The 24,727-nt window shown below is 39.0% G+C and overlaps 1 protein-coding gene across 2 annotated transcripts in view; it reads left to right on the plus strand.

The window, feature by feature from the left end:
• The first annotated feature begins 1,204 nt into the window (after positions 1-1,204).
• Positions 1,205-24,727, plus strand: part of LOC116323520 (perforin-1-like) — a 29,063-nt gene continuing 5,540 nt past the window's right edge. The window contains exons 1-10 of one of the 2 annotated variants that reach the window (XM_031743867.2): positions 1,206-1,290; positions 3,451-3,729; positions 3,827-3,906; positions 4,200-4,212; positions 4,541-4,698; positions 4,777-4,915; positions 4,994-5,074; positions 5,782-6,275; positions 9,428-9,521; positions 15,887-16,578. In XM_031743867.2, the coding sequence (XP_031599727.2) occupies positions 3,466-3,729; positions 3,827-3,906; positions 4,200-4,212; positions 4,541-4,698; positions 4,777-4,915; positions 4,994-5,074; positions 5,782-6,275; positions 9,428-9,521; positions 15,887-16,096 (1,533 nt within the window). In that variant the 5' untranslated portion in view covers positions 1,206-1,290; positions 3,451-3,465 and the 3' untranslated portion in view covers positions 16,097-16,578. Of the gene's footprint in view, positions 1,291-3,450; positions 3,730-3,826; positions 3,907-4,199; positions 4,213-4,540; positions 4,699-4,776; positions 4,916-4,993; positions 5,075-5,781; positions 6,276-9,427; positions 9,522-15,886; positions 16,579-22,589; positions 22,949-24,727 lie in introns of those variants that run through there. The other variant, XM_031743869.2, reaches the window with a different exon arrangement.

The raw sequence follows: 24,727 nt of genomic DNA on the forward strand, positions 1-24,727 counted from the left end.
TTTGGCATGTGTGTGAATTGCACAGATGTTTTCACCTGTGGTCTTCAGCAGGCTGAGACTAGTTTCTCCAGTACCGTCATCACAGTGATGTTAGGGAAACAGGTCAATAAAGTTCTGATGGTAACTTTGGTACAGGAACCAGACAGGATGTTTTGCATAACACCAGTTTTCACCCCAAGGTTTTGAGGATCTGTTCTATTCAGCTGTGTGTGAACTTAAGCCACAGTCTGACACTGAAGCAGGAGAAGAAACCAGTGCTGTGAAACTCATCCTGGTTCTTACACTGAAAAAGTCACAAGCATATCAGTTTAGCAACTATCAACTGTTACATCACATCTGACGAAAGTTGAGTCATTTCTCCTTACTTTTTATTCATAGCACTGTAATATAAACTGGATCACACAATGGTTCATGCATGATAATAAGTTGGTACAATACAGTCATAACTCTACCCTAAATATGTTGTCAGAGACTGGGTGGGTATTAAAAGGTTAATAGGATTATAAATTGTATCCATAATGCAAAGTATTGTATCAACTATTGTAACTGGATCCCTTGGAAATGTTACATCCAGAGTTAAAACGTTTTGTATTTACTAATTAGATTGTGTAAAACGTCATTCCAACTTTCTGCTTTTAAGTCAGTTTAATTTTAGGTCGTTTCCAAAGTGGATTTTCTAGTTTCAGTTTAGTTTTTATTGTTTGAAATGTTTTTGTTTTACTTTATTAGTTTCTGTGTTTATTTTGTTCTATATCATTTATTATTTTATTAGTTTTATTACTGGATGAAGAGTTCAGTACAGCACAGCCATTACAGCTTGAAAACAGTTGACTTGCAGTCTTTTATCTAAAGTCTCAATGAACACATTTATCAAAGTCTCATTAGGCAAGTTGTGATTGAATCCTTACCAAACTAACAGATGGTAAAACTAAGAATATTCCCTGTATTTATTTTATTTTATTTTTCTTTCTTTTTTTTTTTTTAGCTTTCCAAGCTTACAAAATTGTTTCAGTTAATTACATTTTCAAACATGTCAAAAATCTAGTTCTTATTTTTATTTTAGTTAATTAATATGTTATCTGAGAGGAAACAACTCTGAGACGTTGAAAATTGTTTAAAAAAATGTAATGAATGTAAATATCCTGAGTGACGCAAGCGTTAATTTGAATGCTGCTGTTGGACTTTAACACCTGTGGCAGACTTTAAATTTCGTCGCTGCTGCAGTTCACAAACAGAATTTCACTTTGCGTCTGGGTGCGTTTTTATAACGGCTTGCCAGTTCATGAGAACGTGAGTAATAATTATATTTATTTAAGTTATTTATTCATTTATTACCACAAATAATCTCATTCTTAGTGGTTCTGTGGCAAGTGGAAGGATATTAACAAAATAAAGGTATTTTGCCTTCCAGTGTAACTGCTAATGAGCTGGATCTGGAATTTGGGTGTGCTTCAGGTTTGGTGGTTGGTTGTTGGATCCACTGCCAGTAGTCCAGTGGATCACACCGCAGGCAAATCGTTCGCTCCACACTCAGCCGAGTCTTCTACACTTGATCTGCCGGCCAGCACTGCAAATTTACCTCTCAGCCAATCATATGCCAACTTGGCCTGACCTGGCTACATGTCTTTGGGCCAAGTGTTTTTGTTCTGGCACGCAATGTTAGGCTCACAACAGATAAAATTTTGTTATCTGTAGCTTTAGCTGAGAACAGTCTGAACCGATTACAACAGCATGACTCTTAGTGAAAGACTCAGACTTTAACCAAGGACCTGCCAGGAGATGCCAAACTATCTGGCAGCAGAAACCCTTTCAGCAAATATGATAAAACCAACTAGTGAACAAAAAATATTTGGATTTCAAAAACCAAAAACAAAGAGTGTTACTGAAAGATGAGGTGATGCAACACAGTGCTGCATGTGCTGTCCATAATTTTTTAACACGTGTTTCTGGCATGAAAATAAATTTTCTATTTTTTTTACATAAAACATTTCTTAATCTTTTAAATGCTGTACATTTACTATTTTCAGTTAAGCATAGAGTTTAAATGGTATTCACTCTGCTTTCATTAAATTTTACACAGCTTCCCAGCTGTTTTGGAAATGGATTTGAACTATTGTTACAAATACAGTGAAAAGATTAAAAGATTTTTTCATACACTGGATAATATGTTTAAATTGAGCTTAAGCTTAGTTTGGTTGCAGCACACCCTTCATCTATAACAGCTTCAACTCTTCTAGGAAGACTTTCACCCAGGTTTGAAATGCTTTTATGGTAATTTATATCCAATCTTCCAGAAATGCATTTGTCAGACACTGACTTGCAGTATCTGCTCTAATTCAACCCAAAGACGTTTTATCAGATTATGGTCAGGACTCTGTTGAGGCCACGCTTCCTCACCAAACTTGCTTGTCCATGTGTTTATGGACCTTGCTTTATGTACTGATGCACCCTTGTGTTAGAACAACCCCAAACGGTTCCCACAAAGTTAGGAGCAAGAAATTGTCCAAAATCTTGGTATGCTGAAGCATGTAAGGCTTAGATGCAGCTGCTCGGCCACGGAAACCCACTCAAGCTCCCGATACCCTGTTCTTGAGATAATTTGAAGGCCACATGAAGTTTGGATATCTGCAGACTCTACAGAAAGTCAGCAACCTCTGTGCATTATGTGTTTCATCATCCACTAACCCTACTCTTGCATCTCACGCGGTTTTACTCCTACCACTTAGTGGCTGAGTTGCTGTCGTTCTCAATCAATTCCACTTTGTTATACTACTACTAACAGCTGCCTGTCGAATATTTAGTAGAGAGGAAATTTCCTATCTGAACTTCCACAGGTGGCATCCTATTATGGTGCCACATTCCTGAGAGTGAATCATTCTTTCACAAATGTTTGTAGAAACAGTCTGCATGATAGGTGCTGGATTTTATACATCTGTGGTCAAACGTGATTGGAACACCTGACTTCAGTGGTTTGGATGAGTGAGTGAATACTTGGCAATATTGCGTGACTCCTACCTGCTGTAGGTTGTTCTTCACTTGGCTGAATGTTGACATTTGGGATTTGTCTTTATCATATCCTGTCTTCTGTAAAAGTTCAGGCCTTTTTTCACAGATGTCAAAAGTGTTTTTTCCCTTTTGCAAGAAAAATTTGAGGTGGCCTCATCTTCAATGGACTTGTTTTGTTTGCAGTCACTTAAAAAGGGATAAGTGGAAGGTCCTTTAACCACCTCATTGGTTCAAAGCCACAGCTTCTAAACAGAAAAGCAGCACTTTTGATCCTCTCAGGACCTAATTATTAAATAATGTGAAAATTAATCGCACAAATATTTAACTTTAGTATATTTCATAGCTATGCATTTTTGGGTACACAACTAAAGTTACAAAATATGTGTCGCTGTCTAAAAGAAAATATGGACCTAACTGAAAATCTTTATCTCTCCCACCTTTCAGTCTGTGACTGAAGCCATGCTTTTCTTTTCAACCCCACCTCCTCTCTGCCTGATCCTCCTCCTGTCATACAACTCCCCTGTTCTCTCCTGTCAAACTGGGAACAACAACGAGTGTGAGTCTGCTCCCTTTGTACCAGGTTACAACCTGGTGGGGGAGGGATTCGACTTGGTCACCCTGAGACGAACACGAGCCTATGTGGCTGATGTGAGGACCTACCTGACTCCAAACGGCAACTGTACTCTCTGTACCAACCCCCTTCAAGGCAACAGGCTGCAGAAAGTAAAATAAATAAATAAATAATTCTGTGCAGTGAGTTAAACATGGCTTACACATAGCTTGTACTTATTAATCATGGTATTCTGTCTTCTATTTTCAGGTGCCAGTCTCTGTAGTGGACTGGCGTGCATTCAGCCACTGCAACACTCCTGTTGACAGCAGTGTACACAACTATGTTGGGTATAGTATTATACCTTGTTATAATTACTAAAAGACTAACAGCCTTCATGTCTTTTATGTAAAGACTTGTGCCTTACCATAAAAGCTGGCATCAAATTTGCCATGGACAAATAAAATAATGTAACAATATTCTTCTGGATCCTAATTTGTCTTTAATATGTTTAATAAAGTGTAAAAGCTAAATGTCCCATTAACATCCTCTGTCAATTTATGAACAGAAAATGTAATAAACTGTTTGAAGAAATCAGTAGTGAAATTTAACAGAGATCCTTTCCTTTGCATTGTATCCACAGCTCACTGATGAAGGTATGAAACATATTACACCTATTATTGAAATGCAATTAATACTTCAGTCGATTAAATAATAAAAACACAGCTTGCTGCTTTTTTTTTAATCTCCAGCATAGCACTAAATAAAACATGAAATCTTAAATATTTCATATCTCAACATATCTAATTTCACCCAATGCTAAAAAGTATATTGTGTTCAATTAAAAATGCAATTTTCTTTTAATAATGTTATCAGGAATCCATGACAAATGAGATACAGCATCTGAACAAAAGAACCTAGAAAAAAAGAAGTGATTGTGTTACGTTCCCCTAATTAATGTAACTTATAATGTATGTAATGCAGGCTATGCTTGATCATGATGGCCTAAATTTGAATATAGTTGTGGATGGTCGCTGGTTTGTGGGAGGAACACGTTCCGAAACATTTAAATTTGCTGCAGCAAGGATTCATGAGGATCGGTACACCTTCAGTGTACATGGCATCACCTGCAAATATTATAGGTAGGCTCTGTAAATAAGTTCCTGTCAGTTAGTTTGTTTCTGTTAAGATAATTACCTAATTAGTCTCTTTGTGTCTAGTTTCCGTGTAGCAAGCAGACCACCTTTAAGCCCAGAGTTCAAGAGGGATGTGGACAATCTGCCAAGTCACTACAATTCCTCCACCAGTGATCAGTATGACAGACTGATACGTACCTATGGCACGCACTACATCCACAAGGTCAAGACACACACACACACACACACACACACACACACACTTTTTTTTAAAAGATAACAATATTGTACCAAATTGCAGGTTTTCCTTGGGGGCCAACTAAGGACAATCACGGCTGCACGAACCTGTTTGTCCAGACTGAACGGGCTCAACTCACATGAGGTACTGCACATGAAGCAGATGTGCCTGCCCACAGACTGCCCACACTCCACTTACACACATTTGGTTACCACTGCCATAAAAGACCTGGTGTGCACAGATTTACAGTGATGGCAGTTTCATGAAAATCCTCATTGTCTAGTCGATGATTAAACTAAATTGTTTAAATTACATTTAATCATTGTGGAATTTTACATCCAACAAAACCAACTATGAATAGTGGTGCACATTGAAAACAATGCAAGCTCAATAATAATGGATTTTAGTTCTATATGTAACTGTTATTTGCCTTCAGTAACCTTATTTAAAAAATCTTATTCTAAATAAAATATAAGTAGATCAGTCAGACTTTCAGTTAGATCATCTTTTCAAGACAAAATCTAATGTATTCTGTCAGATAAAATGATAAGTATGATGGAGGAAAAAACATCTTCTTCTGCTATAAAACAAGATAAACTGGATCAGATCAAAACATAAATGTCTTTAATTTTCTGCATTGCTTCCTGACTGAAGAATTGTAAAATTTTATTATGCCTGTAGTTAAATATCTACTATTTTACCAAAAATCTTCTTCTAGCTGGCAATGATAAGTGGTGGAGAAAACCATTATTTTAGGAAAAGCAGCAATAAAATACCGAAATGAAAACACCAAACTGCCATTTAGTGTATAGCTATTAAATATACATGGCATTTGTCTTTCTCTCTTTCAGTTTCACGCCTGTTTATCGAAGGGATTTTCGGTTGGCTTGGGGAAGGAAAAATTATATAGTGTTGAACAGTCTTGTATGAAGGTCCTACGAAACCAGGATTACACTACTGGGTATGGTGCTGGTCTCCATCAACACCACACTGAAGTGATAGGAGGCAATGATTGGTCAGGGGATTTTCCCCTCAATGTTGATAACTCCGTGGGCTTCAGAAACTGGCTGAACAGCTTGAAGGATTCCCCAGAGACTCTTTCGTACTCCCTTCTGGCACTGTATGAGCTGATGCCAACTGAGGCAAAAAAGGAAGGGATGAAGACTGCCTTGAATGAGTACTTATCTGATAACATCATGCGTTCCTTAGAAGACAACCCAACTTGTCAGGACCTTGATAACCTGGATACAAACTGCTGTCCTATAAAGCATAAGAGGGGAGTACTGGTTGTGAACAAAATTCAAGCCTGGGATCTGTGGGGAGACACTTGGGGTACGTCTGACAGGTGAGTAAGCTGAGGTCAGGACCTGAAAGTCGATAGTATGTTTTTAAATTCTCAGAATACCAGGACATCTTCAGTTGTTTCCTTATCCAAAACCAGGATAATTAAATTCACAGTTTTTGTCCCTGCAGAAGGACTGGTCTGTATCCCACCTCACTGGGCTCACAGCTCATGTGCTACCCACTGCTTTGGCACAATGCTTTGCCCTAATAAATTTAGGAAAGTACAAGGAGTATCATTTTGGTTCAGTTTCAAGAATTCAGCTCCTTGAATCATTGTTAAAATCATCTGTAATATATATATGTACTGAGATTGTAGATTACATGTGTGTAACTATAGTCACCAGGGACAATCCTGTACTGTTTGTTAGGAACATTTGGGGCTAAAATAGATAATTGATCTACACAGCTTGAATTGGTAGTTATATCCAGTCTATGTAAGCTTGGTCAGTTTAACAAACATTTTATGAGGAAATGGCAGTTACAGTGAATTTACAGTGGTTGGACAGTGATTAGTAAGCAACAGAGCCACTATGATTGAGCTTGTGAGAGTGAGTGGATTTAAGAAAGTGGGTGACTGTTGCTGTTTGTCATGTACCTGCACAAGGAAAGTCAATGCACACTGTGTGCTACCACTTTCCTCTTTCAGTCTGGAAAGAGATAACTTTAATTTTGTCAGCCGTTCATGTAAAGTCAGGTTGTTGAATGAAGCAATTAAAAATGTTTACATGTACAGTCACTGCAGATTTCTGTGCACAAGTCTTAGCTGTGGATCGCTTGATGTGTTCATGTGTCCTTAGAGTACGCCAGTGTCTTTAAAGTGCTAAGGCATGCAGGTTACCTGAACTATATGTTTTCTGTTGGTGCATCAAAATGGCATTTTACCCAGTGATGTTGAGGTTATTCAAGGTGATTCAGTCTTGATTTGGTCATCTTACCCACTCATCATTGTCTGCACCAGAACTTCTATCGCCACAGGCAACCCACATGGAAAAGATATATATATAAATCTTATAAAGTTTGTATCTGTCTTGTGTGAAACTTGTATGAAAAGCATACAACAGTGAAAACAGATATAAGATCCCTTAAAAATCATATAAATGAAACTTGTATACATACTAGAATAATGTATGAAAGTGGCCACTTTCATCAGTAAATCACATAAGCCTTATATGATGTGATTCTAATTACAGTATATCTATAATACTAGCTGTGTATCAAAAGATTTATTAGAATCGAGAGCATACAGACTAGATGTGAACTTTAATTAAACAGAACTTTATTTAATGTGATGGATGTGCTAGAGCAGAGGCACACAGCTCTTAAATGTTTGGCTCAATTTGGGAAAGGTCTTAAATCGTCTTCCACACAAAGTCATGCTCTGTATGTTTGTTCATGTTTGTTAAAGCAGAAAATCCACTTTTGCATAAGTATGTGGTGGCAAAAGGCATCAGTCTTGACAGCACGCTTAGCCAACGCAGGGTTTTCAGTGCACAATACTATCCAGAAATCTGCCAGGGTCTTTTGAGCATATTCAACTTTTAGAAACCTATCTCAGGCGATCTCAATCAGGCTATCCTGGTCAGCCACTGATAACAAAGTAGGCATGGCCTTGAATACGTGACACATCCAGTCATTTGACCCTTCCGTTTCTGGAAAGTATTGGCACAACTGCGCCACCAGCTCCTCAAGGTGCATGTTACAGTTGTGCTTTACACTGTTTGTGTGAGTGTGAGATCATTTAAGCACAGAAAATCATGCAGCATGGGAAAGAGTTGTGTTGTTTGTGTCCATGGAGTTCTTCCAAAGGTTTAACTTCTTTATCATGGCCTCAGCTTCATCCTGAACATTGAATATGGTTGCAGAAACACCTTGTAATCCGAGACTGAGCTCATTCAGACAAGAAAATGTATCGCACAGATAAGCCAGGCACGTAAGGTACTCTTCATCATGCAAATGTTCAGGCAGCTGAGAGGGATGGTTACAGAAGTATACTTTAAGTTCATCCCTCAGCTCAAAGAAACGGGTCAGCACTTTCTTGATAGCCAGCGAACTTCTCTGTGCAGTAATAAAGTCTCATGTTCCCTCCCTTTGTTGCACAACGCAACAAATAAGCAGGAGTTCAGCAGCCTGGCTTTCACAAAGTTAACCATTTTTACAGTGGTGTCCAAAACATGTTTCAGATGGACAGGTATTCAAGGACTGCCTTTTATCACCTAAGAAACATCGCTGAAATCATACAAGTTTTATAACTTGACACTGCAGAGGTTCTTGTCCATGCATTTGTGTCTTCACACATTGATTATTGTAACGCTCTCCTTTCTGGGCTACCAAAGAAAAATTTTTGACGTTTACAGATGGTACAAAATGCAGCTGCTCACATTTTAACCAAAACTGGGAAATATGAGCACATTACTCTGGTACTGAAATCTCTTACTGGGTGCCTTGTCAGGTTTAAGAAGATTTTGAGGTCCTGTTTTGTGCAGTTTATTAAAGCAAAAAAGTGGAATATTCTTGAACAGCTAAGTCGGTCACCTGATCTCAACCCAACTGAGCATTTCACTTCAGACAGACTAAACTTTGGACACAAAGACCCACAAACAAACAGCAACTGAAATCTGCTGCTGTAAAGGCCTGGAAGAGAATTAAAAAGAAAGAAATCCTGTAACTGGTGATGTCAACCAAGTATTAGAAACAGCTATTTTATCTTCAGTTATTTAATTTGTCCACTTACTTTTGAGCCCCTGAAATGAAGGGATTTTGTTAACAACATGCTTTAGTTTCTCACATTTTTCTGCAATCTTTTTATTCAGATTCTGCATTTCAACTGCATCTCAGTTGTTTCATTTAAAGTTTATTGTGGTAATGTACAGAACCAAAAATGGAAAAAAAAAGCTGTCTTTTTCTAAATATTTATGGATCTAACTGTGCCTTGTTACCTTGCTGCTTAGCTGCTTCTTGATTGCTTTGGCAGATTTTTAAAAAATCTAGCCCAAAATGGTTTGTTAGCTTTCTCTTTTCTTTATCGCCTGTTCTACTCTGCATTCCTCATGCTTGTGAACTTCTTGCCCAGGATGTTGCACAATGCTAAAAGCATTTCCTTCAAGCAGTAATATTTAATCAACTTGTCCTCTTTGTTTCTTTACTTATTCACAGCTTTGTTGTATTAAAGATTGATTCCTTCAGACGCACGACTGAAATGATCGAGTCAAACGACCCTACTTGGACTGCTGACTATTTGCTGGGCACGGTCAGTAAACTTTTTTTAAGGCAGATTCAACCTGTTTTTATATTTGTGTGTTTTTATCCTATAATTATTTCTTTCTGTATATTTAATTGTCAAAAATATCTTATTGTCAGATGTCTGGATCTATGACCCAGCTTTTTAAGCTTATTCTGTATTTGATTCGTTCTTTGGGTTTTAATGATTTTAGTTTTATACAGTTTAGTCTTGAGTTTAGTTCTTGTGGTGTCTCCAAGTTTATATTCATATTCTGGTTTATTTTGTTCTTGTCAACTAGGCCCCTTTTGTGTCTTTGTCTCTCATGAGAGTCTGTCATGTCATCTGTCTTTACACCTCCCTCTGTGTGTGTTCAGGTCTCTCACTCTCTCACCCTCGGTTAGGGATTTTCCGATTAAGATCAATTTTTAGCTTGAATAACGCGATATCAATTCATTAAATCCTGAATCAATTTTTAAATATAAATGTATTTTGCCAGAAACGCCAGAATCTCAGGTTAAAACTCACAAAACTATTTCAACAACCACCAAACAGCTAAAACAGTGAGAGCAGGTAAACGGATTCTGCACAAAGACGTAAACACAAAACGTGGACCCGACACATCTGAATCTGTGAGATGTCAGCTTTCTCATCCGACACGTACACAGACACGCCATCGGGGCTGAAAGCCAACGTCTTACAGATTCTGATCCTCCAGGATTTGGCACTCTCTGGCTGCTCTCTGACCACTCTCCTACCAAAATTCACTGAACCAGCAGTAAAAGAAGACGCTTCAGATTAGATAGAAGATCTCCTTCATGTTTTCTGTGTTTTATCCTCAGTTACTTTGACACAAAGGCATCTGCAGTGTTGTTTAAACCTTTGATGAAGTCTCATAAGTGTCAGTACTGATAAAGGATCAGAATTATAATATTTCTGACTGTCTGAGGCAAATTTCCAGGATTCAAATCGGAACCTTTTGAATCAGATTAAAATTGATTATAGAAATCAGTGACGATACCCAGGACTACCCTCAGTGTCTTAATTGGTTCTCTGTGTCATTTCCCTCACTCGTTCCCCTATGCCTTTCTTTGTTTCACCCCTTTGTCTCCTCAGCTATTATTCGTTTCCATGTGTAGTGAAGTAGATTTTGGGTTGGGATGTTACATGATGTCCCTAAACGCACCACTGACATCCACACCTTTCAGCCGACAATTACCTGGCTATAAGAAACAGCTGCGCTTCACTACTGGGAGAAGGCATTTGGCAGTCTTGGCAATCTAAGGTGGCTGCAGCACTAGGCAGTTGAGCTCCACATATCTCTTAGGGAAAGCTACTCAGTTGCCCTTAGAGAGTGGTAAGTGCGACTTTTGTTTATTATACTGTGGCATAGTAGGGTGGACTTTTGACTACTGTTTTCCTCTTTTGTTGCAGGTGTATATTATACTGCTGCTGTCTTGTCAGATGCCGTTTTGTTTGTTATGCACTACTTTTATAAAGTATAGTGATTTGGGATGTGGTTTTATGTAGATCTTTTATTGATTGTTTAATGTTTTATCCTTTCCTTTATTGCTTTAGTGGAGGTGTGGCCGCTTGTTTAGAGGCTAGGCACGTGAGGTGGAATCCCTCCCGATGCATGCGAGTGTACACACGGGCATAGGCAGATTGCACCATTTAGAGTTTAGTGTGAGTGAGGTTTGCTGTGAAATCACACGGGTGAGTAATTGGTGGCACCCTTGGGCACTCCTCCCTGTAGGTTGCCTCCTCAAGTGGCGGTCTCCACCATTTTGTTTAGTTGCTTCTTTTTAATATATTGTGCTTGTTTTAGGGTAGCATTGTGGCAGGGAGTATGTTGTTTTAATTATCGTTTGGTAATAAAGGGTTTTAATTTATTTTACTCTCTTACCCCTGCTACCCTAGGTTCCTTTTAATCTTTTAGTTATGTTTTAGTAGTTTCTCTTAATAAACTTTGCATTATAAACTCCCTTTGTCTCACCTCTGCCTTTAAATAACGAGTCTGTGGGCTTTGGTAGCCAATACAATCTTCTCATTGGCTAGAGAAATCTTTCCTGGGGTTGTAGCGCCCTCCCCAGGTGGCGTTGTCACTACTTTAGTAACCGTCCCCGGTTATATCTTATTTCCGCGACACCACAATCTGGCGTTGTCGACAGGATATTTTCAGGCAGAGATCTGTTGCATGTTGTTTTGTTTTTTTGGGGGTTAAATCTGTTTGGTTATTGTAGTGCAGCGGCAAGACAGCAGCAGTGGCAGCGTCGGGACGGACTTCTGGTTTTTATAAAGTGATATTTAAATACTCTGGTTTATTATGGAGGAAGAGCTCACACAGTTACGAGACTTGGTAGCTCAGCTGCAAGCAGAAAATCGGCGGATGCAGCAAGAGCGAGGATCGGAGCAACCTGGCACCAGTGCTGCTGCTACAGGTTCATCCACCAATGGGCATTCTGCTGTTTCAGCTCCCGCGACTGAGAGACTGATTTATATTCCTCGGGAGAGGAAGTGCCCATGGTTCAACGGTAAGACTGGTATAGGTATTGCCGAATGGGTGGAAGAGGTGCAGGCCTGTTTGAGGGTGCGACATCTTTCACCAGCCGACCAAGCCCTTTTCATCTATGATCATCTAGAAGGCGAGCCCAGAGAAGAGATTAAATATCGGCTTCCAGAGGAGAAAGACGATCCCGAAAAGATTTTGACTATTTTACAGGAACTGTATGGCTGTACTAAGTCATATGTTTCTCTGCAGGAAGAGTTCTTTTCAAGGCGACAGCAGGAGGGAGAAACATTGCAAGAGTTTTCGCATGCTCTTATGTGCCTCATGGACAGAGTTGCGAAACAGTCCCCTCATGTTCTGCTGAACAAAGATGTGTTGCTTAGAGACCAATTTGTTGAAAATGTGCTTGATTGTTTCTTACGTAGAGAATTAAAACAGTATGTCCGCAGCCACCCTACTGCCACCTTGCTTGGATGTTCGTCATGAGGCTATATTATGGGAGCGTGGAGGTATGCCAGGGGCGGGAGGGATAGAAGTTACTCGGTTCCCCGGCGCTAGGCTTCCAACACACTGTCCAGGAGGTCCCTTTTAGAGGTAGTCCGGCAGGTATTGCACCCTATGCCTCTGAAATACGGGAGTTAAAGAGATTCTTAAAAGTCAGCAAGAGCAGTTGAATCAGCTCGCAAAGAGTCTTGCTGCTTTGAATAGTGCTTCCACACCATATCCTGCCTCACGTAATAAGGCTGTCATTTGCAGACGGTGCCAGAAGGTTGGGCATTTTGCCAGGGAGTGCCCTGGTGAGCCCACAGTCATGCCTGTGCAGTCAGCTGGTACAGCAACGCAAGCCAGTTTGAGTAATGTCGTTTGTTCTTCCATGCAGGAAAACTTCCACCCCTGAACCATTGAGCCGAGATTCAGGTGGGGGCATCCTAGGCTCAGAGTTTGTATTACCTGACCCGTTGCCGCAGGTTACTGGTGGGAAACCAGTAACTGGTAGGAAACCAGTAACCCCGCTGTCAAAACCATCACTTCACCCCTCTCTGGAGTGCGCATTGTCTGACCTTCGTATGTTGCAGGAGACTGACCCCGTGATCCGGGAGTTTCTGCCCTTTGGAGGCGGAGGCGGGGCCCTGACGCTAAGGAGCGTGGTCGCACTTCAAGGCTGGCCCTCGGGTTGGTCAGGCAATGGAGTAGGCTAGTGGGGCGGAATGGGGTGTTATATCGGAAGGTCTGTCATCCAAGAGAGGAGAGACACTGCAGGTATTGCTGCCAAAGTCCCTTCAGGGTCAAGTTTTGCAACATGTGTGCCAGGAGCATGGTCATCAGGGTGTTCGGAGCACGGTAGATGTGGTTTCTCAATGGTGCTACTGGGTAGGGATGTATAGAGACGTCCAACGGTGGTGCCAGGAGTGTGAGCGATGCCAGTCGGCTCAAGATGCACCAACCCAACCGAAGCAAATCCTGTAGCTGATTGGCGAAGAAGCGCCACGACCAGCAAGCTAAGGATGCTCCCCTGCGAGAAGGTCAGTTGGTCTATCTGAAGAAAGTTGGACTCGGAGGTTGTGATAAAAGTAAGGGTGCTATGAGTTCATTGGCGTATAAAGTGCTAAAGGCCCCTCACCAAAATGGGTCCATGTATACTACTGCCCTGTAGAAGAACCGATGCACGGTGGCGAGTGGTTTTATTGGTCTCTGAACCTATTCCAGCCCCAAGCAGTTGCCAACAAAGACCAGAGACTCCTAGCCCTCGTAGGTCAGATGAGCTAGAACCCTCAACGTCCTCCGCGAGGTCGGCCTGCCCTGACCAGCTGCCAGTTATGGCTGGTGTTCATAACGATATAGCCCCTTTACGCAGGACTAATCGTGGTAATGCTGGGATGCACCCAAATCCGCACCATTTGCCCCAGGCAGCAGGAAGTAGAGCAATAGAGGCCGTGAACTCACAGGCACCTGTGCCTACTACAGTTACCCTGTTTAGACCTTGGCAGTGAGTGTCAATCGTCGGGACGACGATTCAAATCTCGGGGTAGATTGTAGTGAAGTAGATTTTGGGTTGGGATGTTACATGATGTCCCTAAACGCACCACTGACATCCACACCTTTCAGCCGACAATTACCTGGCTATAAGAAACAGCTGCGCTTCACTACTGGGAGAAGGCATTTGGCAGTCTTGGCAATCTAAGGTGGCTGCAGCACTAGGCAGTTGAGCTCCACATATCTCTTAGGGAAAGCTACTCAGTTGCCCTTAGAGAGTGGTAAGTGCGACTTTTGTTTATTATACTGTGGCATAGTAGGGTGGACTTTTGACTACTGTTTTCCTCTTTTGTTGCAGGTGTATATTATACTGCTGCTGTCTTGTCAGATGCCGTTTTGTTTGTTATGCACTACTTTTATAAAGTATAGTGATTTGGGATGTGGTTTTATGTAGATCTTTTATTGATTGTTTAATGTTTTATCCTTTCCTTTATTGCTTTAGTGGAGGTGTGGCCGCTTGTTTAGAGGCTAGGCACGTGAGGTGGAATCCCCTCCCCGATGCATGCGAGTGTACACACCGGGCATAGGCAGATTGCACCATTTAGAGTTTAGTGTGAGTGAGGTTTGCTGTGAAATCACACGGGTGAGTAATTGGTGGCACCTTGGGCACTCCTCCCTGTAGGTTGCCTCCTCAAGTGGCCGGTCTCCACCATTTTGTTTAGTTGCTTCTTTTTAATATATTGTGCTTGTTTTAGGGTAGCATTGTGGCAGGGAGTATGTTGTTTTAATTATCGTTTGGTAATAAAGGGTTTTAATTTATTTTACTCTCTTACCCCTGCTACCCTAGGTTCCTTTTTAATCTTTTAGTTATGTTTTAGTAGTTTCTCTTAATAAACTTTGCATTATAAACTCCCTTTGTCTCACCTCTGCCTTTAAATAACGAGTCTGTGGGCTTTGGTAGCCAATACAATCTTCTCATTGGCTAGAGAAATCTTTCCTGGGGTTGTAGCGCCCTCCCCCAGGTGGCGTTGTCACTACTTTAGTAACCGTCCCCGGTTATATCTTATTTCCGCGACACCACACATGTCTGTTTCTTCCTGGCTCCTGTGTCAAGCCTGTGTGTCTCAGTCTGCGTTTCCTGTTTTATTTTGACAGTCACTCTTCCTGTGTTCAGTGTGTTCAGTTTTGCCATTGTGGAAAAAACAAACTGAGCAGCAAGACTGATTTTTCTGTTTTTTTATTGAAATTTTTTAAAGGGCTTTGCAAAGAGATCAATACAGCATGAACAGGGTTCGCACCAGCATTAACAAAAAGGCAAAATTACAACAGCTCCTTTATAGATATCATGTGGATAAAATCTTTGTCTATTTAGTGTTTGGGAGTGAATTCTCACCATCATCTAGGCACCAGCTTGATAATGAAGTGTTTTCCCGTCTTCATACATTCTTTCTTTGTACAAAAAAAGTTACAATTACATATCAAAAGTAAACAGTGGTTAGATGAGGTGAAGCACAAATTTTCCATCATTTTCTTCGTGTTTGTTTTTTCCCCAGTTTAGTTAGCGTTTATAAGTGACCGTTTGCCTTTGTTTTGCACCTAATTAAAAATCTTTTCCAGGATTTATTTCTAAAGTAAAGGCAAAGCTTTGAGGTTTCTAATAAGATTAGCAGTGTATACGTTAAAGAAAAACTTGTCATAATTCACAATTCATCAAACAGGCCTTCTAATTTGGGGTGTGTATGAGAGCATTCATGTTTAATTATGCAAAGAATATGCTTTCAAGAATCAGTGTGATTAAATATTTTGCACTTTAGGTCTGCTCTTCTCACCATTTCTATAACCCCCAAATCTCAGCTGAATATTTAAAGTATGAGTGAATGACATCTTTTTTTCATTTTTTTTTCTTATCAAGGTAAACACAGAGTCACTTTTGGAGGTCCAGATTTGGGACGATGACCCATCCTATGACGATCTTTTGGTAACATGTAAGGCGGGCCTAAGGGCGGGGAGCAACACATTTAGATGCTCATCCAGCGAAGGTCGCTTTGCGCTTCATTACACTCTGAAGTGCAACCATCATCTGACAGGAGAGAAGTGTGAGCGCTATAAACCTTCACCATAGTTACAAATGCTGTAACTAATATCTGTATCAGATCTGTTGAACTTACAACGTAAAGGATCACATGAGTTTATTTACAGATGAGTTTATGTACTTGTTCTCTTAACACTGGGATAGGATATGATTCAGGTTTACTTTATTTAATGTACATTTTTATCACTTAGTTATTCATTGATCAAATAAATCATGGTTATAGTCATTCACTGACTAGCATTATATATAGTTGAAATAAAAAAAGCACTTTCTAAATTTCAACATGTTAATTTTAAATATAGGTCTGTGAACACACATATCTAATCAGATATTGTGTACTCTCATCGACTAGCTGTTCAAAAACTGTAAAATCCTTGTTGCATAATTTTTTGCTTAATCTTCTCATGTAAATAAAGTTATATTATGTTGGACTGACTGAAGTGCAATTGAAGTTTCCTAAACAGATGTAGTGACTGTGGATGTAACTCCATTAAAGACAGAATACATGCTCATGGGGAATTTTTGGAGCATTTGGTTTCACTCTATAATGATCACACTGTACATAAAGAACCTCCATATGGCTGTGACTATGAATTAGCACTATATATAAAATTAAGTTACTACCAGGGGTCTAAGAAGCTCTGTTTAATAATTTTTGACTCTAAACTCTAAGTTGATAAAGAAGTTAATCAATTTAGTATATTCAGTTTATTGTTATATAATGGGGGAAAAAGGAAACCATCCATCATTTATATCATATTTTATTCATATAAATGAAGTAATTTACTGAAATGTGCAAACATAAATAAAAATATAGTATATAAGACTAAAACAGATTGCATATTTCTGTTTGGGCTGTTTCTGGGCTCTGGGGTTACCTGAGGATATTTTTTATTCTCATTCTAAAAAATGAAGCAATTGCTTATCAGACACTTTCCAGATGCTATTCCATGATTCCTGAATCAGTGATGATAATTTTCTGTGTTCATAATTCCATCAATTTTGACAACCTCCCCAACACCACAGGGTGAATGCAGGCCCACACTATAACGAAAGAATTGAATAAATTGCTTTTGGAATTACAGCCTTGTTTATAGTCCATGAGTTCAGTCACAAAAATAATTGGGCTATTGATTGAGAAACAATTTCCAGACCTTATATTACTACATAAGACCTGGTTCATCATCATTCTATGAGTAACAGCAATTACAATTAACCATGTAAACCATTTTTAGTTGATTCCAAGTGTTGAATATATATTTGACAGTTTTCCACAGGAACTCTCAGTATGAGGGCCAAAGATACAGTTAGGTCCATATATTTGGACACTCAAGTCAGCTTTATTTGTACAACACGTTTACAAGACATCAAGTGTCGGCTTAAGTGCTGAACAAAGGGAAAATATAGTCAAAATAAAAGAAAGAATTAAAATAAATGGCATAAAAAGATTACAAGAAATATATATTAACATGTGCATATACTTATATACAAATGCCTATATAAACATATAAGTACACATACACACATACATATGGATATATAAAGATACACACACACACACACATACAGGTATGCACAGGAACATGAATACATACACATACAAACATCATGCAATAAGATAAAAAAAACAAAAAAACAGACAGAATAGACTCGGTTTCAAAGTGATCAGAAACAGTTGGCTGACTCTGTTATAGGTCCATATATATTTGGAAACTGACACAATTTTTGTGTTTTTACTTGTTTACTGAAACATATTCCAATTATAGTTATGTAATGGAGAACAACATAATGCAAAGAATCTCAGCTTTCATTTGAGGGTGTCCACATTCAAAGTGGATGAAGGGTTTAGGAGTTTCAGCTCGTTAAAGCAAGCAGTTTTGTCTATGTTATTATCTGAGAAAACAACTGAAAAAATTGGGTAATGTTATATTCACGAGTTGTTTTCTTGTGTGAAAAACTACGCTACCTAGTGGACACTAAAGGAAGCGAAAATAATCTGCAGAGAAGCAATGTAATGATTAGAGATGGCACGATATCACTTTTTTATGTCGGATACCGATATCATAAATTTGGATACCTGCCGATACCGATATGAATCCGATGTAGTGTATTTTATAATCAATAAAACTGTTTTTTTTAAATATCTTGCTGCATTTTGTATAAGTTCATACTCAAGTTTTAAAAAACAAAAGACTAAAGCTATTCTGTTACATAAAAAATACACTGCACCCAAAATATTTCATAGTTCAGCAATACTCATCAATCTAATAAACTTAAACCTACACCAGCCTCCCTATTCTGGAATTTTAAAGAGTACTTAGCGGAAATATTAATATGTTTTTTTCACATTGCAAGTTTATTTATTATTATTTTTATTATAATCATTATTATAATAAATGGTGGCGATTTTGAAAAGACAAGATCATGACGATTGTTTTCGTCAGATCATGTGTCCTATTCTTAAATGAAAGACCAGTTAACAAGTGCAAATGAAAGAGTGTGGCATAGACACATACACAGTTTTTTTTAAACTTTTTTTAAAACCGAGATGTTCAGTGTTCATCGGCCTGTTATTAAATTTTTTAAAACATTTTAATATCTGAGAAGAACTCAGAGCAACTTTGAGACAGCAAAAATTATTAAAAAATTTAAAATAGAATTCAATGAATGTGAATATCCTGAGTGATGCAAGAGTTAATTCGAATGCAGCTGGTGGACTTTAATACCTGTGGCAGACTTTAAATTTCGTCACTGCTGCAGTTCACAAACAGAATTTCACTTTGCATTTGGATGCATTTTTTATAACGGCTTGCCAGTCCATGAGAATGTAAGTACTAATTATATTTATAAGTTATTTATTTATTAGCACACATAATCTCATTCTGAGTGGTTCTGGGGCAAGTGGAAGGATATTAACAAAATAAAGGTATTTTGCCTTCCAGTAGAACTGCTAACGAGTTGAATCTGGAATTTGGGTGTGCTTCAGGTTTGTTGGTGGGTTGTTGGACTCAAAGCACCAGTGGATCACACCACAGGCAAATCCTTCGCTCCACACTCAGCCGAGTCTTCAACATTTGATCTGTCGGCCAGCACTGCTATCTGGCAGCAGAAACCCTTTCAGAAAATATGACAAAACCAACTAAACAAACAAAAAAATTTTTGGATTTCAAAACTAAAAACAAAGACTGTTATTGAAAGATGAGGTGATGTAACACAGTGGTGAATGTGCTGCTGTCGCTAATTTTTTTTTTACAACAGAGAACACGTCTCCACTGCTCTAGAGTTCAGTAGTGGTGTGCTTTACACCACAGCCTCTGATGCTTTGCATAGTGCTTGGTGATGTAAGACTTAGATGCAGCTGCTCAGCCATAGAAACCCATTCCATAAAGCTCTCTATGCACTGTTCTTGAGGTTATTTGAAGGCCACATGAAGTTTGGAGATCTGTAGACTCTGCAGAAAGTCGGCGACCTCTGTGCACTATGTGTTTCAACATCCACTGACCCTATTCTTGCATGTCACGCTGTTCTACTCCTACCACTTAGTGGCTGAGTTGCTGTTGTCCTCAATCGATACCACTTTGTTACACTACTACTAACAGCTGGCGTTGGAATATTTAGTAGTGAGGAAATTTCCTGACTGGACTTGCACAGGTGGCATCCTATTATGGTACCACAATGGAATTCACTGAGCTCCTGAGAGAAAACCATTCTTTCACAAATGTTTGTACAAGCAGTCTGGATCCCTAGGTGCTTGATTTTATACAGCTGTGGCCATGAAAGTTATTAGAGCACCTGAATTCAGTGATTTGGATGACTGAGTGAATACTTTTATCATGTCCTTTCTTCTGTAAAAGTTCCGGTCTTTTTTTCACAGATGTCAACAGTGATTTTTTCCCTTTCACAAGAAAAATTTTACATGGTCTCAATTAATGATCCTGCTGTCTCTTCAATAGACTTGTTTTGTTTGGAGTTCCTTTAATAGTGATAAGTGGAAGGTCCTTTAACCACATCATTGGTTCAAAGCCACAGCTTCTAAACAGAATAGCAGCACTTTTGATCCTCTTAGGACCTGTTTATTAAATAATGGGGAAATTATTCCCTCACAATAAAACAGCTAAAGTTACCAAATATGTGTCACTATCTAAAAAAAATGGACCTAACTGAAAATCCTTCTCTCTCCCACCTTTCAGTCTTCGACTGAAGCTATGCTCTTCTTTTCAACCCCACCTCCTCTCTGCCTGATCCTCCTCCACGTTCTGTCATACAACTCCCCTGTTCTCTCCTGTCAGACTGAATACTACAGCCAGTGTGAGTCTGCTCCCTTTGTACCAGGTTACAACCTGGTGGGGGAGGGATTCGACTTGGTCACCCTGAGACGAACATCAGCCTATGTGGCTGATGTGAGGACCTCCCTGACTCCAGATGGCGACTGTACTCTCTGTACCAACCCCCTTCAAGGCAACAGGCTGGAGAAAGTAAAATAAATAAATAAATAATTCTGTGCAGTGAGTTAAACATGGCTTACACATAGCTTGTACTATAATCATGGTATTCTGTCTTCTATTTTCAGGTGCCAGTCTCTGTAGTGGACTGGCGTGCATTCAGCCAGTGCAACACTGATATTGACAGCAGTGTACACAACTATGTTGGGTATAGTATTATACCTTGTTATAATTACTAAAAGAATTAAAGCCAGCATGTCTTTTATGTAATATCCCCAAGGACACAGACTTGTGTCTCACCATAAAAGCTGGTGTCTAAGTGCTGGTTAAATGTCATATTTGGCATGGACAAACAAACACATGAAATAATATTCTTTTAGATTCTAAATGGTCTTTATTATTTTTAATAAAGTGAAAAAGCTAAATGTCCCATTAACATCCTCCCTTGATTCGTGAATAATTTTAACTGTTTGAAGAAATCAGTAGTGAAATTTAACAGAGATCCTTTCTTTGCATTGTATCCACAGCTCACTGATGAAGGTATGAAACATATTACACCTATTATTGACATACAATTAATATTTGGGTCAAATAAAATAATAAAACACTGCTTGTTGATTTATTTTTTTTTAAATCTTCAGCATGGCACTAAATAAAACATGAAATCTTGAAGATTTCATATCTCATTATATTTAATTTCACCCAATGCTAAAACGTATCTGTTGTTAAATGAAAAATATACTTTTCTTTTAATAATGTGATGGAGACTGTGACAAATGAGATACAGCATCTGAACAAAGGAACCTAGAAAAAAAAGAAGTGATTATTATGTTGTAACTGTATGTAATGCAGACTATGGTTGAACATCAAACAGCTTGTTAACTGTTCTATCAGGATGGCCTAAATTTGGATATAGTTCTCAATGATGAGTTGATTGTGGGAGGAACACGTTCCCAAGCCTATATATTTGCTACAAAAAGGGCTGCAGAGGATCGGTACACCTTCAGTGTACATGGCATCACCTGCAAATATTATAGGTAGGCTCTGAAAACAAGTTTCTGTCAGTTAGTTTGTTTCTGTTAAAATAATTGTCTAATTAGTCTCTTTGTGTCTAGTTTCCGTTTAGCAAACAGACCACTTCTTAGCCCAGAGTTCAAGAGGGATGTGGACAATCTGCCAAGTCGCTACAATTCCTCCACCAGCTATCAGTATGATAAACTGATACATACCTATGGCACGCACTACATCCACAAGGTTAAAACACACACACATACACACGCACGCACACACACACATTTTTAAAATAACAATATCGTACTTAATTGCAGGTTTTCCTTGGGGGCCGACTAAGGAGAATCACAGCCACACGAACCTGTTTGTTCACACTGAACGGGCTCAACTCAGATGAGGTACTGTATATTGTTTTTAGTGCACACTGAAAACAATACAAGTGTAATAATAATAATATATTTTAGTTCTACATATAAGTGTTATTTGTCTTCAGTAACCTTATTTTAAAAAATTCTTATTCTAAATAAAGTATAAGTATATCAATTAGACTTGCAGTTAGATCATCTTTCAAGACAAAATATACTGCATTCTGTCATATAACATGCTAAGTATGATGAAGGAAAAAACATCTCCTTCCACTATTTAACAAGATAAACTGGATCAGATCAAAACATCGATGTCTTCAGCTTTCTGCACTGCTTTCTGACTGAAGAATTGTAAAAGGAATGTGTCTGTAGTTAAATATCTACTATATTACCAAAAATCTTCTACTAGCTGTACATGATGTAGCACCACATGGAAACAAGGTGATGGTGGACTTTTTCAAACCATTATTTTAGTAAAAGCAGCAATAAAACACTATGAAAACACCAAACTGCCATTTAGTGTATAGCTATTAAATATACATGACATTGTTTCCCCTTTCTCTCTTCCAGGTTCACTCCTGTCTATCACATGGATTTTCTCTCAGCTTGGGGAAGGAGAAATCATCCAGTCTCCGACAATCTTGCATGAAGGTCCTACAAAACCAGGATTCCACCACTATGTACCGCGCTGGTCTCCATAAACACCACACTGAAGTGATAGGAGGCAATGATTGGTCAGGGGACTTTGCCTTCAATGTTGATGACTCTGTGGGCTTCAGAAATTGGCTGAACAGCTTGAAGGATTTCCCAGATACAGTTTCGTACTCCCTTCTGGCACTGTATGACCTGATGCCAACTGAGGCAAAAAAGGAAGGGGTAAAGACTGCCATAGAGAAGTACTTATCTGATAACATCATAGGTTCCTCATACAAAGAGAAATTTTGTCAGCACCCCGATAACCTGGCTTCCAACTGCTGTCCTATACAAGCCAGGAGGGGGCTACTGAATGTGACCAAAATTCAAGCCTGGGATCTGTCGGGAGATACTTGGGGTACGTCTGACAGGTGAGTAAGCTGAGGTCAGGACCTGCAAGTTGACAGTATGTTTTTAAATTCTCAGAATACCAGGACATCTCCAGGACATCTCGACATCTCAGTGTGAACGGCACAAATCCGATATTTTCAAATCTGATCTGGGTCACTTTCGTATGTGGTACTGAATCCGATACATATCTGATGTTTTAGAAAGCGACTGCTGTTTGAACGGTCATGTCGCATTAAATTCGTCTTTCACGTCACTGACACAAGACAGACGCCAATTATCAGCGCCGGAGAAGCGCCCGAGAAGACATCGTGAACTCTTCCTGGCCATCCAGTGTAGATGTTAGTGAAACTGTTGGGAAGACAGCGTTGGAGAAACGTGAACATTTTATTTGTACTGTATAATCTGCAGATTCTGACAGAAATCTGCAACTATCCTTTGAAGCACCGCTCCTCTCTAAAACAGCAATAAGGATAATTATTAGGCCATATGTAAATAACAAAATACCTTTACAACTTAAAGCAAAATTGGGAAACGTAAAGTCCGAAACAAGTCTTTATATTAAGGGCCATCAGTCAAACAATATTGTTTGCTCTGGGTCTAAACAGATCGCGTTGTGTGTGATGTCTTCTTTTGTGCATGCGGGCCGCTTTGAGCGTTCACACTAGAGCGCATTTGCTGTCACATTTTATTTGTAGTGTGAACAGCCAGACAAAAAAATTGGATTTGATCAAAAAATCGGAATTGAGCATTAAGACCTGCAGTGTGAACGTAGCCTTAGCCACAGCCTCACTGAAACCAGGTTAATCAATTTCACCGTTTTATTCCCCTCATATTTTTAAATCAGATATTGTGTCTGTACATGTGACATTATGTTTTTTAATATTTGGAAACCTGCTGCAAAATAAACCAAGGTAGACTAACTGTATTATTAACAGACTGCATGCAGATTTATCCAGGATAAATAGGTTAGTTTGCTGTAGTGTGATGGGTTTAAAGTAAAGAACGGTGTGTGACTGGTGCACAGCGGCTGGTCAGAGTTAAATTATATAAATTATATCATAAATGAATTTAAACTTAAGCTGATGATACTGAGTTTCATTCACCGAGTTACAACTTTAGAGTGTCTAATATAAAGACAGTATGAAAAGTCTACTGTTAGTGCAGAGGATGGAAATCAGCCCGGACAAATCCTGAAACATAGGCTGACATCTGGTTGAATTCAGTTGTGTAGATCCACGAAAAGCAGCAGGTCAGCTGATCACAGCCAGTACACTAAGAAAATCTACTGAAGTTCTCAGTAGAAATCATTGGGAGTTATGATTCTTTTCCCTACACTGAGCCACTACAATTGATTTTAGCTTTCCCCCACTATAAACACTTTTTTAACACACTGTGTGCACAAATCCAGCTATATGCAGTCAATTTGATTGGGTGGCATTTCATGATACAGATCCAAAACACACAACCAAAGCAATCCAGGAGTTTATTAAAGCAAAGAAGTGGAATATTATTGAATGGCCAAGTCAGTCACCTGATCTTAACCCATTTGAGCATGCATTTCACTTGTTGAAGACTAAACTTCAGACAGAACGGCCCACAGAAAAACAGCAACTAAAACCTGCTGCAGTAAAGGCCTGGCAGAGCATTAAAAAGGAGGAAACCCAGCATCTGGTGATGTTCATGAGTTCACAGCTGCAAAGGGTTTTCAATGAAGTATTAGAAATGAACATTATATTCTCAGTTATTTAATTTGTCCAGTTACTTGAAATGAAGGGATTGTATTAAAAATGCTTTAGTTC

The sequence above is a fragment of the Oreochromis aureus genome, linkage group 6, assembly GCF_013358895.1.
Source record: "Oreochromis aureus strain Israel breed Guangdong linkage group 6, ZZ_aureus, whole genome shotgun sequence".
NCBI lineage: Eukaryota > Metazoa > Chordata > Actinopteri > Cichliformes > Cichlidae > Oreochromis > Oreochromis aureus.